At 38.4% G+C, this 26,081-nt stretch overlaps 1 protein-coding gene across 8 annotated transcripts in view; it reads left to right on the top strand.

The window, feature by feature from the left end:
• The window catches only part of SLIT2 (slit guidance ligand 2), a 401,248-nt gene that overhangs the window by 290,901 nt on the left and 84,266 nt on the right, over nucleotides 1-26,081 (top strand). For all 8 annotated transcript variants that reach the window (XM_077477716.1, XM_077477717.1, XM_077477720.1 and 5 more), the window contains exons 8-12: nucleotides 620-783; nucleotides 4,590-4,728; nucleotides 17,971-18,042; nucleotides 19,524-19,595; nucleotides 25,554-25,625. In XM_077477716.1, coding sequence (XP_077333842.1) covers nucleotides 620-783; nucleotides 4,590-4,728; nucleotides 17,971-18,042; nucleotides 19,524-19,595; nucleotides 25,554-25,625 — 519 coding nt within the window. The remainder of the gene's footprint in view (nucleotides 1-619; nucleotides 784-4,589; nucleotides 4,729-17,970; nucleotides 18,043-19,523; nucleotides 19,596-25,553; nucleotides 25,626-26,081) is intronic.

The following is a 26,081-nucleotide window of genomic DNA, read 5'->3' as shown; positions in this document are numbered from 1 at the left end:
GATACACGAGTTAAAATATCTGTCCATTTTCTTTGCTCTGTGTCCCCACTGGGGTGTGGAAGTCCAAATTGTCCCCAGAGCAGAAATAGATGGGAAATCTTTATGGGGACACCTGTTCTGGTAACATCTTTGTAAGAGGGGATTTCCCTTCTCTATGGAGAGATTTCTGCTAATTTCTTGTCTTGGGTCGGGAAGTGAGCAGAAACCTCCCGAATGGGACACAGACAGAAAAACAAGCCATAAAATAGGTTTTAACTACTCCTTGTACTATTCAAAACTACAAATACACTTTAAAACTTCTGGTTTCAGCTTAGAAACTACACTGTCCCCTGATACTATCAAGGAACGGTGTAGTCAAATGGATGTCATAGTTGGTGTAGTCAAAGGGATGTCGATGCAGTCAAAGGGATATTAACATCAAATACTGGTTCACTATTTCTAGTGGAAGCAACATGCCTTGATTTTTAGATAAAGAATGCCCAAATACTAGGTATTTTATGGTCATTGCTACAAAAACTGCTAGTGAATACCCAGGTTAGGTATGCATTGACATTGATTATGTTTAAATCGTGTATAATAATAATGTTTTTACAACATGGTCTATTTCTTTTTTTCATAGTCGACTTCATTCCAACAACTTATACTGTGACTGTAATCTTGCCTGGTTATCAGACTGGCTGCGGCAGAGGCCCCGCGTCGGCCTGTACACTCAATGTATGGGACCTACCCACCTGAGAGGACACAATGTGGCTGAAGTTCAGAAACGGGAATTTATATGTAACGGTAAGAATGTTTTATGTCAATTAAGTTGCTTTTATTCTTTATTGTTAAATAAAGGGTGTAATGAAAACTACTCAAGTCTTGATCAGGGTAAAAGATGCATTACACGGCTTGACTGTCTTTCGCTTGGCCCACAAACTCAACAAGAGAAAATCGGTTGATTCCCCCTCCACACTAACAGCATTGGATAGACTGCTGGCTATTGTACTGAACCCACGGCCACCTGAATATCCAAACAGTGATAGGAGGCAGTCACTATTAAGTTAAACATTTTCCACCCAGCTCTGTCGATCTTTAAATTTACATTTGGTACTTACATGGCCATCCATGACTCGAAATTGGAGCCATTCTTGGGGGCCTTGGCCCATTCAGGAACAGTCAGGTTTATAAAGTCGAAATGCACAGACCCATTTTGCCATTTCAGAATGCACTGGCTAATTTGACAATAACTCAGCAATGGATTTGGTGATCTAAATGATTTTCACATTTGCTTCAGAAATATGAGGCTTTCTTTTGCTTCAGTTTTGTAATAAAAGCCCTGCATATGTTTTTATTATAAGCTGATGCATGGATAAAAAGATGCCCTTTTTTACCGGTTATAACTATTTCACATTATTACATCCATTTATACATTGTTATATTTATCCTGATTATAAGAAGAAATATGTGTAATTCTTACTGGCAATGACACTTCTCCATAGTCTGTTACCTCTATTTAGTGAATTGATTTACAGCTTAACAATATTAATTAACCATATGAATCATTATTACTCCACCTAATTAACAAAATAACCTCCCTTAATCATAATCTGTCGAGATAAAATGAATCCAACCCTACTAAAAAAAAAAAATCTAAAGGTCACAGTAGATATTCAGGAAACAAGGTAACAAAGTTGTAAAAAAAGTCATATTTTTAGTTTTAGCACCATAGCAAACTTCCTATATCAATAAATATTTTTGAACAGCTGAAGTTGATGTGACACCCACAAGGGAGAGATACGTAGTGACAAAACTGGCTGTAAATGTTTGTTAGTAAAACTTTTAACTAATCACAATGATTGGCTTTGATTGGCTTTGATGATCAGGAAATCAGGAACCACAGCTATTAGTAACCAATCTTTAGTCTGAGACTTGAGAATCTCAGCAACAGAATCATCACAGGCCTATAAAGCAAGATGTACAGAAGCACAATGCAGAGTCAAAGCGGAAACTATTGCAGAGAAGTGTATTTGTGAACGATTTTTAATTTGCTTGTCAACAGGTTCTGGAAAAATGATAAAAATAAAAAATTCTCAAGACATAAATAAATAATATGGGTTTCCAAAGTTAAGTTTTAAAAATTATTTCTTAGAAGTTTGAGTTAATTTAGAAAAGGCATATAGTACTGGTGCCAATAAATTCAACTTTATCTGGTAATAAAACTAGAATGTTACATACAGTAAAACCTTGGATTGCGAGCATTATTCATTCCAGAAACATGCTTGTAATCCAAAGCACTTGTATATCAAAGCCAATTTCCCCATAAGAAAGAATGGAAACTCAAATGATTCGTTCCACAACTATTTATTCATAGGTCTTTCAGTTTATAGACCATATAAAAAGTTTATAGCAATGTTGTATAACCATAAAATGTCCATCCACAAATGGAAGCCTCCGCAAGGGGATTATAAGCAAAATCCAGCAGGATCTACAGTGTATAAAAGAGAAGAGAGGTGCCTCTAAGTGTAGCAATATGTTGCTAAATTCTGTACCTCCATTAAATGTAACCATATTGCTACACTTAAAGGTGCCTCTCTTCTCTTTTATACTCAGTTGTGTCATGACGCTACTTGCATATAAAGACATTGCTTGTATATCAAGTCAAAATGTATTAAAAAATGTTGCTTGTCTTGAAAAACGCTCTCAAACCAAGGTTTTTCTCAAGTTACTCTCAAGCAAAGGTTTTACTATATTTGCTATTAACGGTGGTTCTGCACTCACTGAATTTTGAGAATGTTTTTTGTTTTTTCCTCTGTTGATGTTGTTCCTTTTGTCTTTTTCAACCAGATTAACTATGTAACTATGAATAAAGATGCATCAGAATTTCATTTAGGTTACTGAAATTTATCACGGCTTGAATCAAGAGTTTTATTTTGGGGACTGATTCTTTGGAAGGGTGCAGCCCACGTTTATCAAGCTGCTTGATAAAGGTGGATTGCACCCTACCAAAGCATTAGTCATGGAAATAAAACCCTAAGTCATCTGCTCGTATATTGCATGTTAAAAACCCTATCAGTGCCCAACTACCTCAAAAAAATCTAAAAATGCAGAACCCAATGAAAAGGCTTATTGTTGTTATAGTAAAATAGATTTCACTTGAAAATTACACAAACTGAATAAAAAAAACAATCCATCAGGGGGAAAAAAACAACTGTTATTTCTGTGCTAATATTGTTCAGTTTTTCAGATTTTGCAGTTGGTAAGTGCCATAGACATTGCATGACTATTACCACGTACCCAAAATAATTTTTTAGATGTTTTCATTTATTTGCATTTGTATTTCTCCAAACATATTATTGAACTGAATGGTGCCAATAAATGTTGAAACTCTTTACAGAGAACATTTGGTGGAATTCTTTCACCTTTTGAATAACAGACATTGGCATATAAACAAAGAAACTATTAATGGACTGTCTTTTCTCTTCTTTTTTTTGTACATAACTTTCAGATGAGGATGAAGGCAAGTCAATGTTTTGTCTTCCTCAACATTGCTTTGTTTAAATGACTTCATTGTAAATGGAACAAAGGAAAGGTTAGGTGGTGCCCATAACAGGAAGTCAGTTTTAAAGAGAACCACTAAGGAATCTAAATATTCAGATTTAAATGATCATCAATTTGCAAATTACCTTATGAAAGTTTATAGTTGTAGCTAAAGCCGCAAGTGTAGGTAAATGGCTATTTCACACAGCTGTGATTGGATGGTAAAGAAGCAGCAGGTCACTGAGAAGGTCATATCTGTGCTTACTCCTCCAGTCTGCAAGTTTCACATGTTAGATTTGGAGCCCTCCTGATTGTGTGGCATATACAATTCCAGATGTGTGGAATGTACACAACTGCAAGGCTTTTTGTATGGTGCGGTTATAGTTTCTTAGGAGCTGGAAGACAGTGTGCATTATCAGGAGATTAAGCAGTTAACAGGCTAGCAACTACTAGAGAAAATTAATTGATTCCCTTACCCATGCTAAACAGCAAGGCTGGTGAAATCTCCATGACCAGCTCTTGTATTCAGCAGGCAAGGCACCCACATCTGCTTAAATATAGTATGGCTGCTGGACAGAAACTGCCTATGGATAAGTTGGTTCTTGCAGGGGCATCTACAGCTCGAGACATTTAAAACATTAGTAGCTAAATTAATAGACTATATCAATATATTAACAAAAAATGTAAAATAAATTACAGAGACAAAATCAATAAAATACATACTTTTTACAGTAACCTATTTACCAAATATTAAGCACAAAACACTGTATCAAGCTAAAACCTGGAAATTGGTCATTAAACTAATAGGATTGTTGAAACAAACACAGACTGACTATGCTCATTCCTACTATAGCATTGGAAAGCAAGCATTGCTGTTGGTTTTCCACAGCAAAAAATGCAAACTGTGCTTGAAGGTTAGTGTTTTTTCAGGTGACTCGTCCCAGAGCAGAAATAGAACTTTGCCTATTCCTATACTACCCTTCAGATATCCTGTGTATTGCCAACATGTCCAAATTCGTTTTTTTATCATATGTAGATGAATAATATGATTTTTTCGATTATTTTGGCAGGTCAGCAGTCCTTCACGATATCTTCTTGCAGTGTCCTGCACTGCCCGGTTGCCTGCACCTGCAGTAATAACATTGTGGATTGTCGAGGAAAAGGATTGACTGAGATCCCTACCAACCTGCCTGAGACCATCACCGAAATGTAAGACCTATTGACATCTTTATATCTGCTAGTATTATTTGTTTCTTTTACTGAAAAGAATATCATATAAGGAAATTTGATTATTATTTTGTATTATTATATTGTATTATATTTGTTTTAACACTCTAGGCTGATCCACTCATGCTCGCAATAGTCCTTGGGTGCACATGAGCTAGTCACTAAAGCATGTATGATTAACAAACACCAGGTTGAAGGTACTCCAAGATTTATGCAAATTCCTTATTTTCATACTCTGATTAACTGCTAATATGTGTGAAATGCATTTGAGATTTTACCCATTTGCTGTATCCTTATTTTAATAAAATAAAACAACAATTGCAACAAATGTTGGAGTACCATCAACCTTGTATTTGCCAATCATAGAACATTGTACATACTGACATTCTAAGCACCTTCAAGTAAAGCCGGCCATAGATGGTACCTCTAAAGTACTGGTAAAAAAAAATTGTAGATGTGAGATAATGTACAGGCGTATTACTCAGTAAGACAAGGCAAAGAGCCAAGTTGCCGATACCAACCAATCAAATTTCAATTTAGTGCAGCCAGTTCAGAGTAATGTACACTACAGTCTAGATATATATAAAAACAGAGTTTAGTTACAAAATCTCATTTAAAAAGATCCAACATATGATCATACAATCAACGCAATCTAGGTTACAATGAAGATTGGTTATATCCATTGATATCACATGTCCTCTTGTGTGTCTACGCGTTTCACTGGACTGCCCTCTTCTTCTGGACCAGTAGTAGCTATTTAAGGACAGTGGATTGCACAAAATATCATAAAGACAAATTCTAAGGAAAACAAAAAAAATTACAAAATAATTTATTGTTGTTTTCCTTGCTTAATAAACATTTTTTGCAGTAGACCGAGGTAGAATGACACCACGGCTCAGACAGCCGCAGCCCATGAACAGCATCTATTGCATCCTGGAAGCAGAGCTATTTTTATTTCAAAGTTTGGACCTGCTTAATTTAAGCTGGCCATGCCCTAGTAGATTCTTAAACAAACATTAATTTGTGTGAAAATTTTCAGTACATTCAATGACTTGACAAATGCCATCTGAAAGTACTTCAAAGAAGTTTTGCTTTTGACATTTTGGAATGAATGGACTTTCCTGAATGAAAATTGCATGCGCTATTAGGAAGAAAAAAATGTCATCTGATACCTTCAAATTCTTTCATCACATGAGCCATTCGAAATTTTAACAAATGCTCTTAAAATTTTCTAGCAGAATTTTAGTACTGTATGGCCAGCTTTAGGCATTAGTAGAAGGGGGGGGGGGGGGGTTCTATGCATAGCAGCCAGACCTTTTCAGGTTTACCTGACAGCATGGGGACCATATAAACAGAGAAAAGGTTGTAGATTTTCTGAAAGTTGCATTGGGATTATGTGGACAGTTTAAATACAAACAGTGCTTAGTGGCGTTCTTTAAATAACTACGAAGCGTGGGAAAATATACAAGAAAGGTTGCAAGAGAGGTATGTGAGGGATTTGACCCATGTGCGAGTGATCAAAGGACGAGCTCTCCACTATAATGTAGTTTCTGTTGACATGCAGTCAATGTAAACTGCAGTAATCACTGAGATGTAAAACAATCTAGTGGTTGATTCTCATATCCCAGAGGAGGATTAAACAAATCTTCTATGTAACTCCTCTGGAAAGAGGCGATACGCAGGACGGGACAGCCCAATGATCTCCTCTTCTGCCCTCCCCATACGATTGGTCCTTGGGCAGCCCAGGGGTTAAAATGGAATTCTGCTAAGGAGAAACAAAGAAGAAACCTAAATGTCAACCGAAGATCACTGTTAGTTCAATTTCCTTTTCTGCTTTGGATTATGTGGCCCAGATGGCGCATCCTGCAGCTTCCAGTAAAGGCTGTGAAGTGATTTTATTAAAGTGCCTTTGATTCAGCTGCTTAGTAGTCAAGTGAATTTCTGTGGACAAAGAAGAGCCTTAAGCGGTGTGTCTGCAGAGAGATAGAACATCAGCAGTCACAAGTGGATGCTCTGAATGTTTAATACTGAGGCCATTCAGCCTCAAAACAGCATATAATGTGGACCAACATGTCGCTTATCAGGCATTCTTTATTCGTCTTCTTTATTGCCTCTATCTCTGTGCAGGCATATACAGAGACAGTCTGTCTTATTTTACAAGGTAACATTTTATGGAAATTAGCAAGGGACTGTTCTGTCTTTTGCTGCATTATATGTTCATTAAAGTGTTATGTGATGAGCCGGAGACGTTTACGTATTGTCATTTCGAGCCTATCATGATACAGCGGTGTGCGGTGTATACACTTGCTTTGCATTATGCTGCACTTGTTATATTTTCTGTGTTTTCATTTAAACTGAGCTTCAGGTATACAAGACACAAATGAATGCAGACGGGAATTAATGAATACATTATTAAATGCATTTTTTGAATGCAATCACTGTAAGTACCTGAATTTGATTAAAAAGCCTCTTGTAGTCTAATGTATGGTGGAGCTATGACTGGTAAAGGGTGAAGCAGAACAAGGAGCTAATTCGTGGTACTGCAGTGCTCATGTGCTAATAAGGAACATATCTGATAAGGGGAGAGAGCAGAGAGATAAGCATTGTGGTCTGCTGCTTCTCCTTCACTGCCCATTCACAGGCTGGGGGGAGGGACAAAACCTGTTGATTTTAAGGAACTGCAGCAGAGAAAATTCAGGTCTCCTGCCCTGGCAGGCAGGGCTGTGTTGTGTGGCAGCGCTGTGTAAATATCAGATTTGGATAGACAAAAGTACAAATCCCAAGGCAGGAAAAACAGCTCCCATATATGTATTTTATCTATTTAGCTGTTTGCCTTTTTTAGCTTGCACACCCTTTATATACACTATATTGTCAAAAGTATTGAGACACCTGCCTTTACATGCACTTTAAAGGCATCCCTGTCTTAGTCCCTAGGGTTCAATATTGAGTTGACCCACCCTTTGCAGCTATAACAGCTTTAACTCTTCTGGGAAGGCTGTCCACAAGGTTTACTATGGGAATGTTTGACCATTCTTCCAGAAGTGCATTTGTGAGGTCAGGTCTGGCTCGCAGTCTCCACTCAAATTCACCCCAAAGGTGTTCTATTGGGTTGAGGTCAGGACTCGGTTTGAGGTACTCCACCCCAAACTCACTAATACATGTTATAGACCTTGTTTTGTGCACTGGTGCGCAGTCATGTTGGACCCCAAACTGTTCCTACAAAGTTAGGAGCATGGAATTGTCAAAAACGTCTTGGTATTGTGATGCCTTAAGAATTCCCTTCACTGTAACTAAGGGGCCAAGCTCAACCCTGAAAACCAACCCCACACCATAATCCCCCCCCCCCAAATAATTTGGACCAGTGCACAAAGCAAGGTTCATAAAGACATGGATGAGCGAGTTTGGGGGCGAAGGAACTTGACTGGCCTACACGGAGTCCTGACCTCAACCAGATAGAACACCTTTGGAATGAATTAGAGAGGAGACTGTGATCCGGGCCTTCTCATCCAATATCAGTGCAGGACCTCACAAATGCGCTATTGGAAAAATTGGCAAACATCCCCATAGACACACTACTAAACCTTGTGGACAGCCTTCCCAGAAGAGTTGATAGTTGCAAAGGGTGTACCGACTCAATATTAAACCCTACAGACTAAGACTGGGATGTCATTAAATGTGTGTAAGGGCAGGCTTTTGACAATATAGTGTATGTATTATTTATTTAGCTGTTTGCCTTTTCAGCTTGCGTGCCCTTTACATACAATCAACATAAAAGACAAGATTAAAAATACACGTATGAGGATATGGGAGGTTTCAGCTTACTTTAAAGGAGGTTTTAATATGATCCTAATCCTTGCAGTACCAAATAATTAAAGAAAGTTAAACTCCCATCTCACACATGTTGCAGAGAAGAACCTGATTTCTCTGTGTGGAAGCCGTGGTCTCTCTGCAGAGGTCTAACACAGCACTTGCTTAGTCAGACCTATAGCTCTGCAATCAGTAAAGCTCATGCTCTCAAGCTTTGACCCAGCAGGGGGCATGTGAAACCTCCGTAGAATGTAAGAATCTGCTGTAGCATGCTGGCATGGGACAGGCTTTTCTACCAAGGCTGTGGCTGCTTTTTAAAGAAAAATAGACTAAAACTTTTTTAACCTTTATGTTGATGCATCTCTAATGTATTTGGCTGATTAAAACTGAAAGTTCAAATCACTGTAGCTTTTAGGGACAAAGGTGGTAGGGAATGGCAACCACTTTTTATTTTATTTTCCATTGTATTGTTGAGCATAAAACCAACTCCACCCCTATACTGTTGCAATGTTCTTATTAGAAGCTAGGGTAAGTCAGAATATGTTACAGTTAAAGTGGTTGTAAAGCTTAGACATGACATATGAGCAAAGTATATCCTTCTATAAAGTGTATTTGTTTCAATTAAGAGCTTGAAATGTAATTTCTGTCTGCTGTTTTGTTTTTCTGCTATCAGCATGAGTAACTTCTGACAATTTTCCCTCACCCCAAGAAAAAAAGGTGACAGGGGAGGGAGTTCCAGGTGATTTACAGCCTTAGTTCTGTTCCTGTGTGTTGTGTAAAAGGGGTGTGCCCCTTCCCTCCAATCACCTCTCAGAACTCTCCTCACTCAGCTCTGCAGAGTGTAACTTCAGCTCCCCATCCCTTTTTCTGAAAGGTCAGGCAAGATTTATACATTTTGTAGAGAAGAGAAGGCTGCAGATAAACAAATACTGCATATGTAGGAGGATTTGTTTCATTTGTGTGCATCACCTATGGCCAGTCACTTCACTGGGTATATGTGAGGGTTTACAACCACTTTAAAGATACACATTTACAAAGTTACACACTTGTCCCAGTGCCAGATGCAACATGTACATAAAATACAACCTGAGCCTTCTTTGTCTTTTCTTCTTCATCAAAAATCTGCATGATACGCCTCTATAGCTTTCCTCCACCGCTGTTACATTCATTCTAGCAAGTCAATATTACATTTTTCCTTTGTATTTATCTAATATATCTTTCTGGTTTTTATGACTCCAGACTACCATATTTAAAAATATGAAAAGCCATAAAAATTCAGCCGTAACTTATGCCTTAATGTTCAGAGATCCTGTTTTTTTCTTTTTAAGTTTTTCTTTCCTTGCACACCACATATTCAGAATATTCAATTTTGTACAATTCTGTGTCAGAATGATGATATATTACATCTAATAAATTTCTTGTCATTCTGACTTTTATATCTATTTTCACATGTCGCTGATAGCGAGAATTCAACCAGCTGTCTCATTACATGAGAAAAGAGAAATTGAAAATCTGAACTGAAAAGTTAGATTTAAATACTCCAAACTTTAAACAGAAAGAAAGAGAAATGCAAACCCGCAGTAGCTTTAGTGTAAGAAATATGTGACAAAAAAAGACAAAGCAGAATAACAAATGATGTAGCAGAAAACTTCAGATGGTGTGACCAGCTCATGCATGCAATTGAAGTGTCTGTTAGGCTAGGTTTGCACTGCTGCAAAAAGATTTTGATCTGGCTGCAGTGCAAACCTTGTTGAGGTTTGTATATTCTATGAGGGCAAAATCACACTGGAATCAAACTAAAGTAGTACAGGAACCTTTTCTAAAATCACCCCATGCTGAGTTGAACGGGCACCATTGAAGACAATATAGTTTCCCTTGTCATGCAATTCTGTGCAACTCAAGTCGCATCTGAAACCACACTACTGTGAACCAGGCATAAAACGTGGCTGTAAAGTTGTCCACTGCAATCAACTAGGATCTTGCATTATTTAAATAGGCAACCTTATTGGTTTTATCACCAGTTTTTCTCCAGTTTATTGCCCTTGCGGTGATGAATAGACTATCCAATATGGGTAATGGAAAATAGATACTTATTTTTTACTATTGAAAAGCTTGGGGTGTTTTTGAAGTTTTAGGTTTGACATATTTTTTTTAAACAGGATTTTGCTCTCCTACAAAGCTGGTGTGAATATTTTATAGGCGGAAGTGAACTTGGAAGATTCCCATAATTTTCCTACTTTAGTTTAGAGATAGATCAATGCAGAATGGAACCCCCCTTTCCTCTCCAATCCACCTGGTTGGCTGCAAGAGGCACAAATATCTGCCCCATTCTGCATCTGTACTGGCATAGCCTAGGTTAGTGATGGCGAACCTTGGCACCCCAGATGTTTTGCAACTACATTTCCCCTGATACTCAACTATGCTGCAGAGTGCATGAGCATCATGGGAAATGTCGTTCCAAAATATCTGGGGTTCCAAGGTTCCCCATCCCTGGCCTAGGTCATCATACACCAAGTACCTACAAGAGCATCCCCTTTGTGAAGTGACAGGCTGGCACAAATCTTTGACCAGTTGTGCTATATCCCTTGTTTACTGCAGAAACATGAATATTGTAGCTGGGCCCCTGAATGTGCACTGGGCCCCCTGAATGTGCACTGGGATGTAGGCTTCTACCTACATTGCCTTGTAGATGCCCTATTGCAGCTCTATCTCTCTTTCTGCCACCACCTCAGGAGAGCACAGGAGTCGTACATTGCTGTCCCTCAGTTGATCTTTTTATAGGTATCACAGTAACATACATACAAAGTTCAGACAGCAGGGCACAGAGCTATCTTTACATAGCAGAAATCTGCTTCAACAATTTCTATATTTTAGCACCATACTGTATATATTTTCAGTGCTACAGCATGAATAGGTAGACTTTGATTTAGATCCACAAGTTGGCTATTCATTGTCTATCTACAGCTGTATTTCCGAGAGCTGCGTGACGGCAAAGAATCATCTTGCCTGATTGTAACAATTTTATTATATCCCATAACTGCTATAGCAAATCCTTTCCGTAAAATTCATGCTCTCTGACAGCTGTGATTGTCTTTCACTTTTAGAGGAATAGAAAAATAAGCTGACTAGATATGCCATGAAAGCCCATATAGGTATCACAGACTTCCTTCAATGTTGACTTTACACCACTTCTGTATATCTTTCTGCAGACAATTACTCAAACTTATTGGCAAAACAAATTGTAACAAACTATGGCAGCCAATCAGAATCCAGTTTATTGAAGTGCAGTTTAAAAAAACATGAATTCTGGGTTACTGTATTTCCTTTATACTGCTTTTTTGTCATAGCTATGTTCTGTTCGATAACTGTGGTCAGGTGAAACTCTTATATGTAGGGCAATAGAAATGTGAACATCAGTTCATGGACTGTTATGTTTTTCTGGTGAAATTCCTATCACGTAACCTAAAATAATAGCATAGATTCTTTGCTTTTGATTGATTTTGCAATTTATTTAGTCTGTAAAACACAGGGACCACCCTATCAGACACCAAAAACCAAAAGTGCATACTCCCTCGTAAAGTGATAGGTGCACAGCTTTGACTAATTCACTGCCCCCCTGGTTAACTGTAGGAGCATTAAAGTTGTAGCTGGGCACCCTGGACATCCATTAGACCCAAGTTGTCTTGTGGATGATCGGGCTCTGATATTAATAATGGCTTGCAGGCTGACAAAGTTTAAACAAAGGTGCTTGTATTTGGGAGCAGAACAGAAAAGTAAAGAGTAATACATGGGAAGGAATTAGAGGAAATAGTGCTTAGCAAAAATGGCGCAGGTAAACATATCAAAAAGGTGAACTTTAGTAAGATTTAAACATTTCAATAAGAACACATTGGGGTAGATTTACTAAAACTGGTGCACTCACAATCTGGTGCAGCCAACCAGCTTCTAACTTCAACTTGTTCAATTAAGCTTTGGCAATAAAACCTGGAAGTGGATTGGCTTGTGTGCAGACTTGCACTAGATTTTGCACACTCCAGTTTTAGTAAATACTCCCCACTGAATAGTGGAAGTTTCATTTGGTAAATGCTCATATAAAGGCTTGTTGTCTAGCAAGGGGCAGACATGACATGTCAGGCTACATGGTCGATTATCCTGCTAGGTGATCACTTCAATTTTCATCATTATAGGGACATCTCTGTGTACATAATGGGTATTATTCTCTCCCATTTTTCTATATCCTGCTCCACAGGCTTCACAGCCTAAAGGCATGACGTGTCATTACTGAAGTACGGGCACTTATTACATGTACTTATAGCATCAATGCAAACGTTTTATTTTTATTTATCTCTTTTACTGAGGTGTAACCATTAGCTGTCTGCCTGTGGAGATTGTGCTGCCACTGAATGATAGCTAAAAGCTTTCTTCATAACATTTTGTTGATTTTCCCTGAATGGAATAGCAGAATTGCAGATTAGTCTTGTCAAATATTTAAGAAGAATATCTAGGAATATTTGGCTACTGCACTAGGAAGCTCTCTTCTTGCTCAGCCAGCATTGGTAAATGTAATTTTAGATTTCATTGTAACCTGCTGGTATCACGGTTCCTACAGTTAGATAAAATTACATTCCCCTGAAGAGCATGGGATGCTACTTAGGCCCAATGACCAGCATGTAGTAATATTGCAAGCAGTTATCTGAATCTAAAGCCTTGATTCATATGTACAGTTACCGGTTGGGCTTCCAGGTCCCCTGGAAACACATGCCTAATTGGTGGGCTTGCTTATATATAAGTATATATAACATCCAAGCTTAACTATATGCAAATATATAAAGGTGCATACAAAAATAGTGTTAAAACTCCAAATAACTAATTAGTTGCACGTGGCGCTATTACCTGTGTACCTTTCAGTAGACGTGCCCTCACCTCCTCAGTGATCCTATCTCAGATCATAAATTGTGTGATCAATAACAAATTATACAAGTATTTATCACTCAGTGAATACCCAAATTTACATTTAGATTACATATACAGTGACAAATATAAATAAATGTGAATATAGTCCATCCACCAAACAATATTTGAAAATATCCAGATTACAGAAAGTCTTTCTATAAATGCGTGAAAAAAGTATCCAGTGTTCAGATTCCTTTTTACAAGTAACTCCTTCACCACACCATCCGTGATTTATGCTCCCCCCTTCGTGAAAACACTCACCGACTGCTAAGCCTTACACTCTCGTGTGAGGCTCAAGGGCTTTCAAAAAATCTCTCAAGATGAAATTCAGACCCCAGCACATCCGATTGGAGCTTCTCCACTTGCGCACTTCATTGTATATATATATACCTCAAGGAGAAATCACAGAGGGAGACCCCAATAGTGTAATACTGCAATCACTCTTTAATGTTTTAAAAAATCTCACTCCTTATGCACTCACATGAACTTAAAAAAGCAAAATCACTTCAAAAGAGTAAAAAGACTCGCTTCACAACTCCACTCCACAATACTATTCTGAATACGTAGGGGCATTGGTGGTCACGGCGGACTCATTAGATGCGGTACTGGATCGCTTAATCTCACCCCTCCTCGTGCGTCCCGCCTGGTCCCACACAGCAGGTCTGTTCGAAAAAGGGCGCCTTCAAGTCAAACATCTAAATATGTGGATAAAATACTTTATAAAGGATCTACTTTACCAGCCAAATGTTTTACATTTCTGTACATTCAGTCCTTAGTTTTACAAAGCCCCATTATACAGCACATCCAGCAGGATGACAGCGCTTTTTCTTTGTTACAGTTAAAACGGAACTAAACTCATCAAATGAATGGTTTCAAAAAGCAATGACAGTAATGCCAGTAATGCTAACTATCACATTGGATGTGCTCTTAACCGATCTGTCAAACCATCAAATGACTGGAGTCATAACTGATCACATGTGCAGAAACATGGCAGTTGCAGATCAAACAGAAACTAGATGTTTAAAAGACTAAAAACTAAAAGATGTTAGCTGTTTTGGCTGAAAATGATAAGAGGGTTTAGTTCCACTTTAAGCAGTACAGTGATATCTCCACCTCCATCCTGCTAATTGGACAGTAAAGGAGCAGCATCAGAGTAATATGACCTGCACACTCTGCTCTCTTCTCCTGTCAGCTTGCTTCTTTTCAGAGCATTTGCATGCAGCAAACCTGATTTGGCTTCTGCTACTGCCCCTTCCTCATTGAGTCTGAGCTGTTTAGGGGATGATACCAAATCAAATTCAGGAACTTATACTAACTGCTTATAAAAAGTTTAATGATTTATTAATAAATGCATAGGCAAATTAATATTTTTTTTTTCTTTTACACATACCTGAGATTCGTTTTTAATAACTGGAGCTTTCTGAAACGACACTGTAGCTTCACTTTTAGATTTCTGTGCAGTCGTCAATATAAATATAGGTTGCCTTCTATGCAATCTGTTTCTGGCTTCTGCATGCCTATAACAAATATGCAAAACATATCCAGAAACACGTGTCACCTGAAAAAAAAGTTTTTCTTTTCCCCTTCACATTCATCTTTGATTGAGGGAAATGCTTGTCTTGTCACTTTTGTTCTTCACACTGTACACGCAAATTATCAAGCCTTGATGAAGACATCCTCCACAACAGTACAGATATTGTTTACAGGTCATGCATGTATACTTCAGTGCTAAAGGATTAATTCATTTCGTCTTCCAGCTGTTCAGATGAATTTTATGTTGGCAGTTATACAGCAGAGAGCTCAGCATCATCACACAAATCAACTTCAGGAATTATCATTTTGTTTAGCTGTATCCAACCATGAAATGTGATCCCCTCCAGCCTTGTTATTCCCATATTACTCATGCAGCACCTACATGTAGGCTGCATATATTTAGGGAATTGTTCTCTACTTTCTATGCTCGGCTATTCTTTGTTGTACCTAGGTTCGTATACAGGCTGCACTTGCTTCCACTCACCCAGCGAATAAAATTCAAAGTACTAACAATAATTTACAAAGCCATCCATAATTCTGCCCCTAGTTACATCACTAACCTAGTCCCAAAATACCAACCAAGCCGCTCTCTTCGGTCATCCCAAGACCTCCTGCTCGCTAGCTCCCTTGTCACCTCCTCCTATGCTCGCCTCCAGGATTTCTCCAGAGCTTCTCCCATCCTTTGGAACTCCCTACCCCAATCTGTCCGACTGTCCCCTAATCTATCCATCTTTAGACTATCCCTGAAAACCCTTCTCTTCAAAGAATCCTATCCTGCTTCTAACTAATACTGTTTTACTTCCTCCATCAGTTCATCCCCCCACAGCTATTACCTTTTGTATCAATTGCCCCTTCCTTTTTAGATTGTAAGCTCTAACTAGCAGGGCCCTCTGATTCCTCTTGTACCAAATTGTAATGTAACTGTAATGTCTTCCCTCATGTTGTAAAGCACTGAGCAAAATGTTGGCGCTATATAAAACCTGTATAATAATAATAATAATAATACAGGAAATAAATGTGTTCATTGTTTGCTATAACATCTGTCATTTGAGTGAATTTGGTTAAAGTATATCCATTGTAGAGTATTGTACTGTATGTGTCATCGATTAATGCAGAAAGTGTGGACTTTAAGTGATCCTCTTTTGTATAAAGCTGGATGAAGGGATCAAAAAAAAAAACAAGAGTTCTGTATAAGGGATAACGACTGTGAATTTCTAGGAGCTGTGAGGTCTCCTATAGGCTCCCATGATCCAGCCATTGTCAGCAATCCTTCCGCCTCCCTGCAACAGCTCCTCACTGACACAGGGGAGCCAGAGCTTTAGGATCATATGGCCAGACTGTAGAAGATAGAAAATAAGTCAACAAATCTCTCTTATATGGTTAGAAAGGATAGATGGGGGTCATATTTAAGGATAATTATAGTTAGGGTTTTCTTTGACTTTAATAACTTAAGTCAATAAAGGGTATAGCTAAAACTCAAAACTTGCTGCTTTAAAGTGTATCTAAAGCTAAAGCCAAAATATTTTTTAGTTAGGGAAAGAGTGTGAAATTGTTAAAACCCCTGTTAATTGTTCTATACTTCCTGTCTCCTAGTAATCTTCTAAGTAAAGGAAATCCTCTCTTTTACAGTTGGACACTTAAAATGTTGCAGTTTTCACTCATAATCAGTTGAGATGACAATGGTCAACCAGGGGTTCTAATGCTTCACCCACTCTATCCTAATCATGAAGTGGCTTTAGACACATTTTAACATAATTAATAATGCCAGTGGAGAAAGCTGTCCAAGGAAATGTGGAGGTTATCCTACGCATATTTGTTAACATACCATCTCTTCTTGTTACATGTTTAAAGTTCATTATGGAGAGTCCATTGTGTGAAAATTACATTGCAATTTGACTTTGTTATGGCCACAAATGTTGGCTGTAACTACGGATTCACTTAAGTGAGAGATATGAGAGATATGAGGCCTGCAACCATGAAAAAAGTTGACATTACATTTTTTTACATTTTTATAACAAATTTTATAACAAATATGGAAAATACAGACTTCACAATCAAAGGTATTACATGTGGCTGTTAAATTGCACATTGGTGTGCAATTTAACAGCCATCGTTACTAAAATATAAGTCAACAAATGTATATGTTAACGAAATATAAGTCAACGAATGTGTTTGCATCTTATGCAGCCACTGACCATTACACCTCCCATACTGGAAACATGCAGCCAGCCAAGGTTGAATAGTCTGAAAGATAGTCATGCACACTTGGGACTTGGGTAATGATGATAACTCCAGAGCCTGCAATTAAAAAAAAAGTGAACAAAGGTTGCTTCCATATTTTGAAAAGGTTCAGTGGTTTTGCTACATTTAGGGACTCATGTACAGAACATGTACAGAACATCAAGCACAGAAGCAAGTCAAATGCAGGAGGCCTTCATATGCATCTGAGTTGCACTAGCTTGCTTTTCTTTGCTTTGCCTTTGAGCTGCTTGAGGGATTCCTTAGAGTTGAGTTCTTGTGTTCTTGTTATCCTGTTGTCTAGTTTAGGGAAGAAAGTCAGTTCTGATGTAAACCAAAGCCCTTGAAAACAAGTGTGTGTTGCTGTTGACCATGTAGTGGAGTGGTTAGGCACAGATATACATATTTCCAAGCATTAGGTCCTGGGCTGTATATACGTTACTCCCAAAGTGAAAAAAACAAGAGACGTGTTACTGGTTACATTAGGTGAATTCTAACAGTTCCTCATTTTCAAGAAAAATATCCGGCTTTTTAATTAGACCATAGTTTGTATATATTTTTTGTATCTCAGGTTTTCTCAATGTAATTGTATAATTGCATGTCACTTGGGGCTACATTTAAGTCCCCTCCGCGTTTACTCAGGGACAAATCCATTGCTGAAAGTTATGTGCTAAGCTTTATTTTCCTTTGTAGGAGATTAGAGCAAAACTCAATCAAGGTCATACCTCCAGGGGCTTTCTCACCGTATAAAAAACTACGAAGAATGTAAGTAACAAATACTTTCAAGCAGCACTTTAATGGGGGTCACCGGTGTTTAAAAATATTCTCTGCACGGCTTTCACAGATGGCCGATTAGCAAATATTATGCTCTGAATCCTAAAGCCATAGGACTTTTTTCCTCTTGTTAATCATCTGTAACTTTGACTTATGAGCATTAAATACCAACATTAATGTTTATTAAGCCAGCTCTGTTTCAGTGCCATCAGTCTGGCTACACAAGACGACATGGACACTGTTAAATGTACATTTGGGTAGCTTTTTTTGCTAATAAGTCAACATCTCTTATTCATTCTGCTGCATAAGTAATATTGCATGGCAAACCAATGCTGCATTATACAGTAGTACTTTTACCTGTGGCTTTATCCAGAAATTTCAAGCTTCTAGATGTGTTACACCAAATATAAAATGTATTATAAGTTTTTCCAGCATTTTCAATTAGCTGCGTAATCAAAATAATTTATATATGTTATTTAATGAGCTATCATTTAAAGCCTAACTTTAACAAACTTTTTATTGCATTATTTTAATAGAGTGGGGAAATATAAAAATTCTGGCAGGTTATTTCTGTCCATGGCCACCATTTCTGTAACGCTCATATGAGAAATGGGGTCAGGATGGTTGTCACTGGGGCAAGAAGGAGCATTGTCAGAATCAGCATTTCCTCACTTTAAATAAAATGTTTTTTTTTTCCCTGTATCTCTATTAGAGAGATTTCCTGACACTTTGTGTCCTGATATAAATAGAGGGCAAATCTCACCAGTGGGACACATATAGCGATGAAAGCTTCACAAAGGTTCTAAACCTTCCCACTCTATCCAAAATCAATTTGTTGGAGTTTTGCTTTAAGTTTCATTTGGTTCCATATTTGTAGAGAGCTGTAGGGTAAAAATACTAACAGAATTCAGAAAGTTGAGAAATATACATAAGCCTTACCTTCCTGAAGAATTGACTGTGTAGGGATAGCTTTCACATGGAAACTGACTGATAACTGCATTTCTTAGGTTGTTCAGCAGCTGTCCTTCCCAAATAAATGCATGAATAGGAACATACTATTCCTGCTAGGTATTTTAGATGGTAAAAAGACAGATACTACTGCAGTCCCTTTGTTAATGGCTACATTTTAATATGTGAACATTTAATTTCTTTGGACCATAATATGACTTTCCGTATTGTCTGTAAATACCAAGCGGTATTTATACTGTACTGTCATAGTTAAGAGTGAATTTCACTTAGATACCAGGATCTCTTTATACTGTCATAGTTGACAGTGATTTCCACTTAGATACCAGGAGGTCCTTATACTGTCATAGTTAGTTTATAGGAAATTTTACATAGGTACCATGAGGTCTATATACTGTCATAGTGAATAGTGATTTCCATTTATTATCTTTGGTCTAATAAACACAAAACATTCTTTCTAACAATAGTATGATACCTGATCATAAAACGTTTCTTTGTTATTCCAGTGATTTAAGCAACAACCAGATATCGGAAATTGCTCCAGATGCATTTCAAGGCCTGCGTTCCCTCAACTCCTTGTAAGTACCAATTCCTTTTACATGAGAATCGAAATTCCAACTTTATGTGGCTTGACGGTGTTTAGCCTGTTTGACTTGCTGTGAAGCTCCTTCTGAGCAGCTCTCTCATGCCGTCTAGCAGTTGTAAAACATGAAACCAGAATGTCATCAACATGAAAGTGAATCTTGACTATCTGCTGCTGGATTGGCTTCGAACAACTTCCTGGATGATTGTAAATCAGTTTGGACGGCTTGGCCGCTCCATAAATTCACCAATGCATTGATTTGTGTTGCAGCTTTTAAAATTATAATGGATTATTTCTGACATTTTATTTATTGGCGTAATATTCCTGGAGACAAAACATAATCTCTTTGCAATAAATCTTACAAGTAAATAAACAGGGGCCATGGCAATACATATGTATGCATATATTTGGATTTGTGAGCAATGAGGCCATAAAATCAGTAACATTGAGCTTGAATAAATATGCAGAGAAAATGTGTCTGCTGTGGCCACTTTGGTGGTTTGGTAAGGAAAAGGGACTTTTGGACTGTTTCTGTCGGCAACATGATCAAGAGGGTGTTTCCATTTTTGCAGTCAAAGTCTAATAAGCCACCTTTGCCATTATTGCTTTAGGACAATGCTTGTGCACGTCAAGAAAGGGATGTCATTGGCTTCTATAAATTCTGAATTCGTCCTGGGCTAATTTTACTCTGTTTTAGGACAAGCAACAATGACGCCATAACACTGCCATAACCTTTGCAGGAATATGTTATCAACATAAATAAAATAAGTGGAGGGGCAAGAGGAGCAGTACCCTAGAGCAGTGTTTCTCAACCCTCTTGCAGCCAAAACACCCTTTAAAATTTTGCACAATCATGAGGCCAGGGCCGAGACAAGGGTTGGGCAGGCTGCCCTGTGTGCAGCAATTTACTGTATGGATGGGGGCACCAGTGAGCTCATTCTGATACACGGCACACGCATAATGAAGGGGAAGGGGCACAGTTTGATTTCTTTGCCCTGGGAGCTGCATGACCTTGTCCCGTCACTGCATGAGGCAAAATCGCAACAGCATCTACACATGTGAGCCACCCAACATTAGAGTTGATTTATTTATCCACCTTTGCACACTGGTACTGACTAGTATTACAGTGTTTCTCTTCTCCCTCAGTTTCTCTCCTTCTCCTTGCTAATATGACCCAAGTGCTGACACAGAGGGGAAAGAGAGGGGCAAACAAGGATGACAAGGCGTCCGATGTCCCCTTTAGCAACCAATGTTGTCATTGGTTGTTAGGACATTGGTGGATGGAAGGTTGTAATGGTGCACAATGCCAGCTTGTGGCTTTGTGTAACTAAAAGGCAGGTTTCATCCACCCGCTGGCTTGTAAACAATGTTTGGTCAATTTTCAGGCATTTTGCCAAGGCACCCCTGAAAAAACTGAAGGCACCCCAGGTTGAAAAAGACTGCCCTAGAGGAGCGATAAAAACTCTTGGACAGGTCAGCTTGTTGACATCACCCAAAATTGAAATATCTCTTCTGGCTGTACTCAAGCCCAGGATGGCAGAAAGGCTTTGGAGACTCCGACCATTAATGGAAAAAATTAGATGGGTCAGCATGCTGAGTCCCATTACATTATCACATTTTTTCTTGCACAATAAGAAAAACCTAGAACTGGACAAGATAAATTACACCATGTTCATAGAACACTCAGATTACATAAAGCAGGCTGCCTCATGAATCCCTTCCCCTATTATATTATGAATCCTCTCCCATAGTCTGAGCCGTTATATAGTAAAATACCATCTGCATTGCAGAGCTATACTGATAACAAATATATGGTGGTTATTCAAAAATGAATTTTTACTAAGACTGGTTACCGCATAGTTAATGTGTGTTTCCTGTAGAAATATTAACTAACATGTGAGTAAAACAGGAGTAGACCATTATTAATACCGGCACACAATGTGACAGGTCATAGTTTACTTCCCGTTACAGACACACCATAAACACGAGTCACTTAGACAAATTAGCAGACATTAGCAGACTCTTGTTTCACTTGATGGTGATGAATTCTTTCCAGAGAGGGAGATTTATCAAATCATTTTTCTTAAGCAGAAGATTTATATTCCTGCTTTCTTTTTAAGACTTTTTTTTCCCCCTGTAACCACCATCCCAGCGTGGGATATTATAACAACCGCACCTTTATCATTAGAGTGCAGACCTCCTAAAACTTCAATGTGCTCTGGAGGATCAGCCATTCTGCCCCAGATTAGTCTGTGAATATACAGAAATCTATACAGGGTGGCATTTCAATCATGGTGTCCCCAGGTATCTCTTACTGCTGTGTTCTTATGACATAAGTCTTTTGTTGTGGCATTTTGTCATATATCTACGCATCTGGCATTGGTCATACATCTCTGTATCAAGATAAGTGTGATTTACATGTACTAGCATCATTTTATATTACCTTGTCTTAGATGACTTATAGAAAGCTTGATAAGATATTTCAGCATGAAAAAGCCGTGTGCTTACCTCACATATCAATTTTCCTCTTTTTTTTTTGTAGATATTATCGGAAGTTATTGTCTTTTCTCTTATTAGAGGAACACACTTTTTCTGTTTGTTTCAATGCAATAATTTTTAATTGCATTCTTTAAAACATTGACTGGGGGGAAAAAAAAAAAACCTGTCCCATGATACCATACCTGCTACTACCTGAAAAAAAAATTCCAACCACAATAGGCCAAGGACTATTCACAAATCTGAGACCTGGTTGGGTGGATAGATACACTATTACCAAAAGTATTGGAACACCTGCCTTTACATGAACTTTAATGGAATCCCAGTCTTAGTTCATATGGTTCAATATTGCGTTGCCCCACCCTTTGCAGCTATAACAGCTTCAACTTCAACTTCAACTCTTCTGGGAAGGCTGACCACAAGGTTTAGGAGTGTGTCTTTGGAAATGTTTGACCATTCTTCCAGGAGTGCGTTTGTGAGGTCAGGCACTGATGTTGAACGAGAAGGCCTGGCTTGCAGTCTCTGCTCTAATTCATCCCAAAGGTATTCTATTGGGTCAGGACTCTGTGCAGGTCAGTAAAGTTCCTCCACTCCAAGCTCACTCATCCATGTCTTTATGGCCCTTGCTTTGTGCACTGGTCCAAATAATTTGGCGGAGGGGGGATTCTGGTGTCAGGTTCTTTTTCAGGGGTTGGGCTTGGACTCTTAGTTCCAGTAATAGGAACTCTTAAGGCATCAGCATACCAATACATTTTACACAATTTCATGCTCCCAACTTCGTGGGAGCAGTTTGGGGATGGCCCCTTCCTATTCCAACATGACAAGCAAGGTCCATAAAGAAATGGATGAGCAAGTTTGGAGTGGTGGAACTTGACTGGCCTGCACAGAGTTCTGACATCAATCAGATAGAACACCTTTGGGATGAATTAAAGCGGAGACTGCGAGCCAGGCCTTCTTGTCCAACATCAGTGCCTGACCTCACGAATGTGCTTCTGGAAGAATGGTCAAACATTCCCATAGACACACTCCTAATCCTTGTGGACGGCCTTCCCATAAGAGTTGAAGCTGTTATAGCTGCAAAAGGTGGGTCAACTCAATATTGAACCCTACAGACTAAGACTGGGATGCCATTAAAGCTCATGTTTGTGTAAAGGCTGGCATCCCAATACTTTTGGTAATAAAGTGTATGTTGATACAATGTAGATAGATGGGTAAATAGACTTTCAGCTCTGATTGCACTGCATTCTTATAAACATGAGTAACGTTCAACATCTTGAGCTGTTTGGAAGCAGCGCCTTCTCATCAAAACCGATAAATGCACATATATAGGCAGCACACCATGGATCCTCAAATATCGTCCAAAGGTTTTTATTGCAGAAGGATCACATCACAAGAACAAGTGTCCTAATTCTTGTGATGTGATTTTTCTGCAATAAAAGCCTTTGGATGATATTTGAGGATCCTTGGTGTGCTGGCGATATATGTGCATTTATCTGTGATGTTTCCAGTAACTAGCTGGTAGTCGCTACAGCATCCAGCCTTGTTTCCGGAAACATGTGCAATGGGAATATAGACAAGTTTGTCATCAAATCAGTGTGTTTGCTACAGGTACCATATGACTGGCAAGCCACAGGCACAACATTAAATAACGTTTTTTTAATAAAATGTCATTATAAAGTGAAAACGGATTCACATAGACAAGCAGTTTCAGTAGTTTTGTCATTCTATCTCTTTAATTATAGACATATGTTTTGCTATACAGGCTTAGTGATAATTATGTTCACTCAGTGGAGTTGGGAATAGGGATTTAGTGAAATGAAAGAAAACAGGATTTTTGATTGGATTATTATTGGTGAACACAGCTTCAACCTATTCACCAAGCTAAGTGAAAATGTTCTACTCTTTTCCTTAATCAGACTCAGTGTTTTAACTGCTTATTTATCATCCGTACCTGCAGAACATGTGTAACCCATATGTGTCTGTAATTAAAGGGATCCATTGGTGACCCTGACTTTGAATTTTCATAGGCGCATATTTATAGAATTACGGTTTATGGACTGACCATACATAACGAGAACAAAGTCTCCATGATAAATAGCCTTTAGAAATGTCTTTTAGCCATTATGGAGATGTTTTGACCTTATGTCAGCTTTCTTTTTCTGTAACAATCCCATGGAGAGCTGATTCTAGACCACAGAGCTCAGTGTCATGATACAGGACAGACGTGTCCTAATCTGAACTAACTTCTTAATGATTTGTTTTCCTTGTAATAAATAGCAGTGGGAGTCGATTTTTTTTCTGATAATACCATATGCTGTAGTAATTATATGTCTATCTAGCTCATTATTGTGGGTAATTGTCTCACTTGTAAGTTCCCGTATTTATCATCAGCTGTTTACAAAAGGAAAAAAAAAGAGGCATATTTAATCAGGCAGTGAGGATGCACGCCCTGCGATAATACATAACCGATCATATTTAATCTCCGTCACAATAAGAACAGTCATAATAATGAAAGATGGTGCAACGTATTCAACTCCTTAAAACAGAACTTCAGGCAAAACTATTTTTGAAGCTTTTGACAGAGCGTGGGAGCTTTGGAACTCGTATAGGTATTATTACAATTTGTGTTTCCTTTGAGGACAATTTGTTTCCTTGGTAGTCAGCTGGATGGGAAGTGATGGCAAATTACCCCATCAGAGGCAAGACAGCAGTACAAACCTGACAAACATTCCAACCATCTCCACACTGTCCAAAGCTAACAAAGGTACTGGCTGTGGTGGGATGTTGGCAGTGGAGTGCCATAGTTCCAACAAGGAATTCAATTTTAAATGTTCATACCTCATGTGCCCAAGTTTGGGCACTTCCCAGGACCACAGCAGAACTTTGCCTAAAAAATAAAGGTATGCTCAGGCACCTTTATAGTCTGTCACTTATGAGGATTTATTGTTCCCATTTTCATTTTTAAGACCTGTTTCTCTTTAATGCACCTTGTGCGTTATCTTGTTACTTTTTTTTCTTGCTATTTACAAGAATGATTTGGGAAGCAGACACAACAGCACCAGTCAGTGTATGGCCATATGTCGCCTAATATTAATAGATCTGTGCAAAAGAACAAAGCATTCACAGAATGTGCACCCCTTTATGTCAGGGCTAAGTTGGGGGCTCAGGTAGAGTTGGCACCTGGTAATTTTAAGCCCAAACAAATGTAAATTACACAGGTTCTGAGGCTAATTTAATGCCAGATAAGGCACCAAGTGAGTTTAATTACCTCCTTAATCAGCCACAGAACATGTGTAATTAATATGTATTCGGTTTTAGGCTCAGGCAGGTTCCAGTGCTACACCGGTAAAGGTGAGGGTGGGCATATCCTGTACTTCTGACTATTCCCAGTAAGACATCTTTCTATCTATTTCCAGGCTTACTAACTCAAGTTATTTTTTTTCCTATATTATCACAGGGTTCTCTATGGAAACAAAATCACAGAGCTCCCTCAGAGTGTGTTTGAAGGCCTGTTTTCATTACAGCTACTGTAAGTATACTTTTATAAACTGTTTATTATATAAAGTTCTTGTTTAATCCAGTAGAAAAAGCACCCTGTGAGTTGGGGAGAGCAGCAATACATTTCCTCACTTCCTTCTCCGGACTCACCATCCAAAACTAATCATTTAGTCTTAAATGGAAAAATCCAACAAGAACTACACCTCCAAGTCCTGTAACGTTGCTCCCCAGGTTCTTTACTGCATAGGGTGCCAGCCTGGAAAAACTCATCCTACTCAGCATATGCAGCAAAGAGTAAAAAGTAGAGTCACACTTTGTATGAATTAAATTGTAGGCTTTATTCAGTTTCACCCCAATCAGGCTTATTTTTCGATTTTCCTGCAGTCGTTTTTTTTCAGTGCCTCCTACAAAGGCCATCATGAGGGTGTCACCCTCTCAGTGCTGGACTGCTCATTTGTTTTTCTGTCATACATCATAGGAAATGCAT

This window comes from Lithobates pipiens, unplaced genomic scaffold (assembly GCF_037356315.1).
Source record: "Lithobates pipiens isolate NorthernLeopardFrog02 unplaced genomic scaffold, aLitPip1_a1.2 Scaffold_13, whole genome shotgun sequence".
NCBI lineage: Eukaryota > Metazoa > Chordata > Amphibia > Anura > Ranidae > Lithobates > Lithobates pipiens.
Note: the sequence above shows the minus strand (reverse complement) of the source record. Positions and strands in the feature narration are given on the sequence as shown.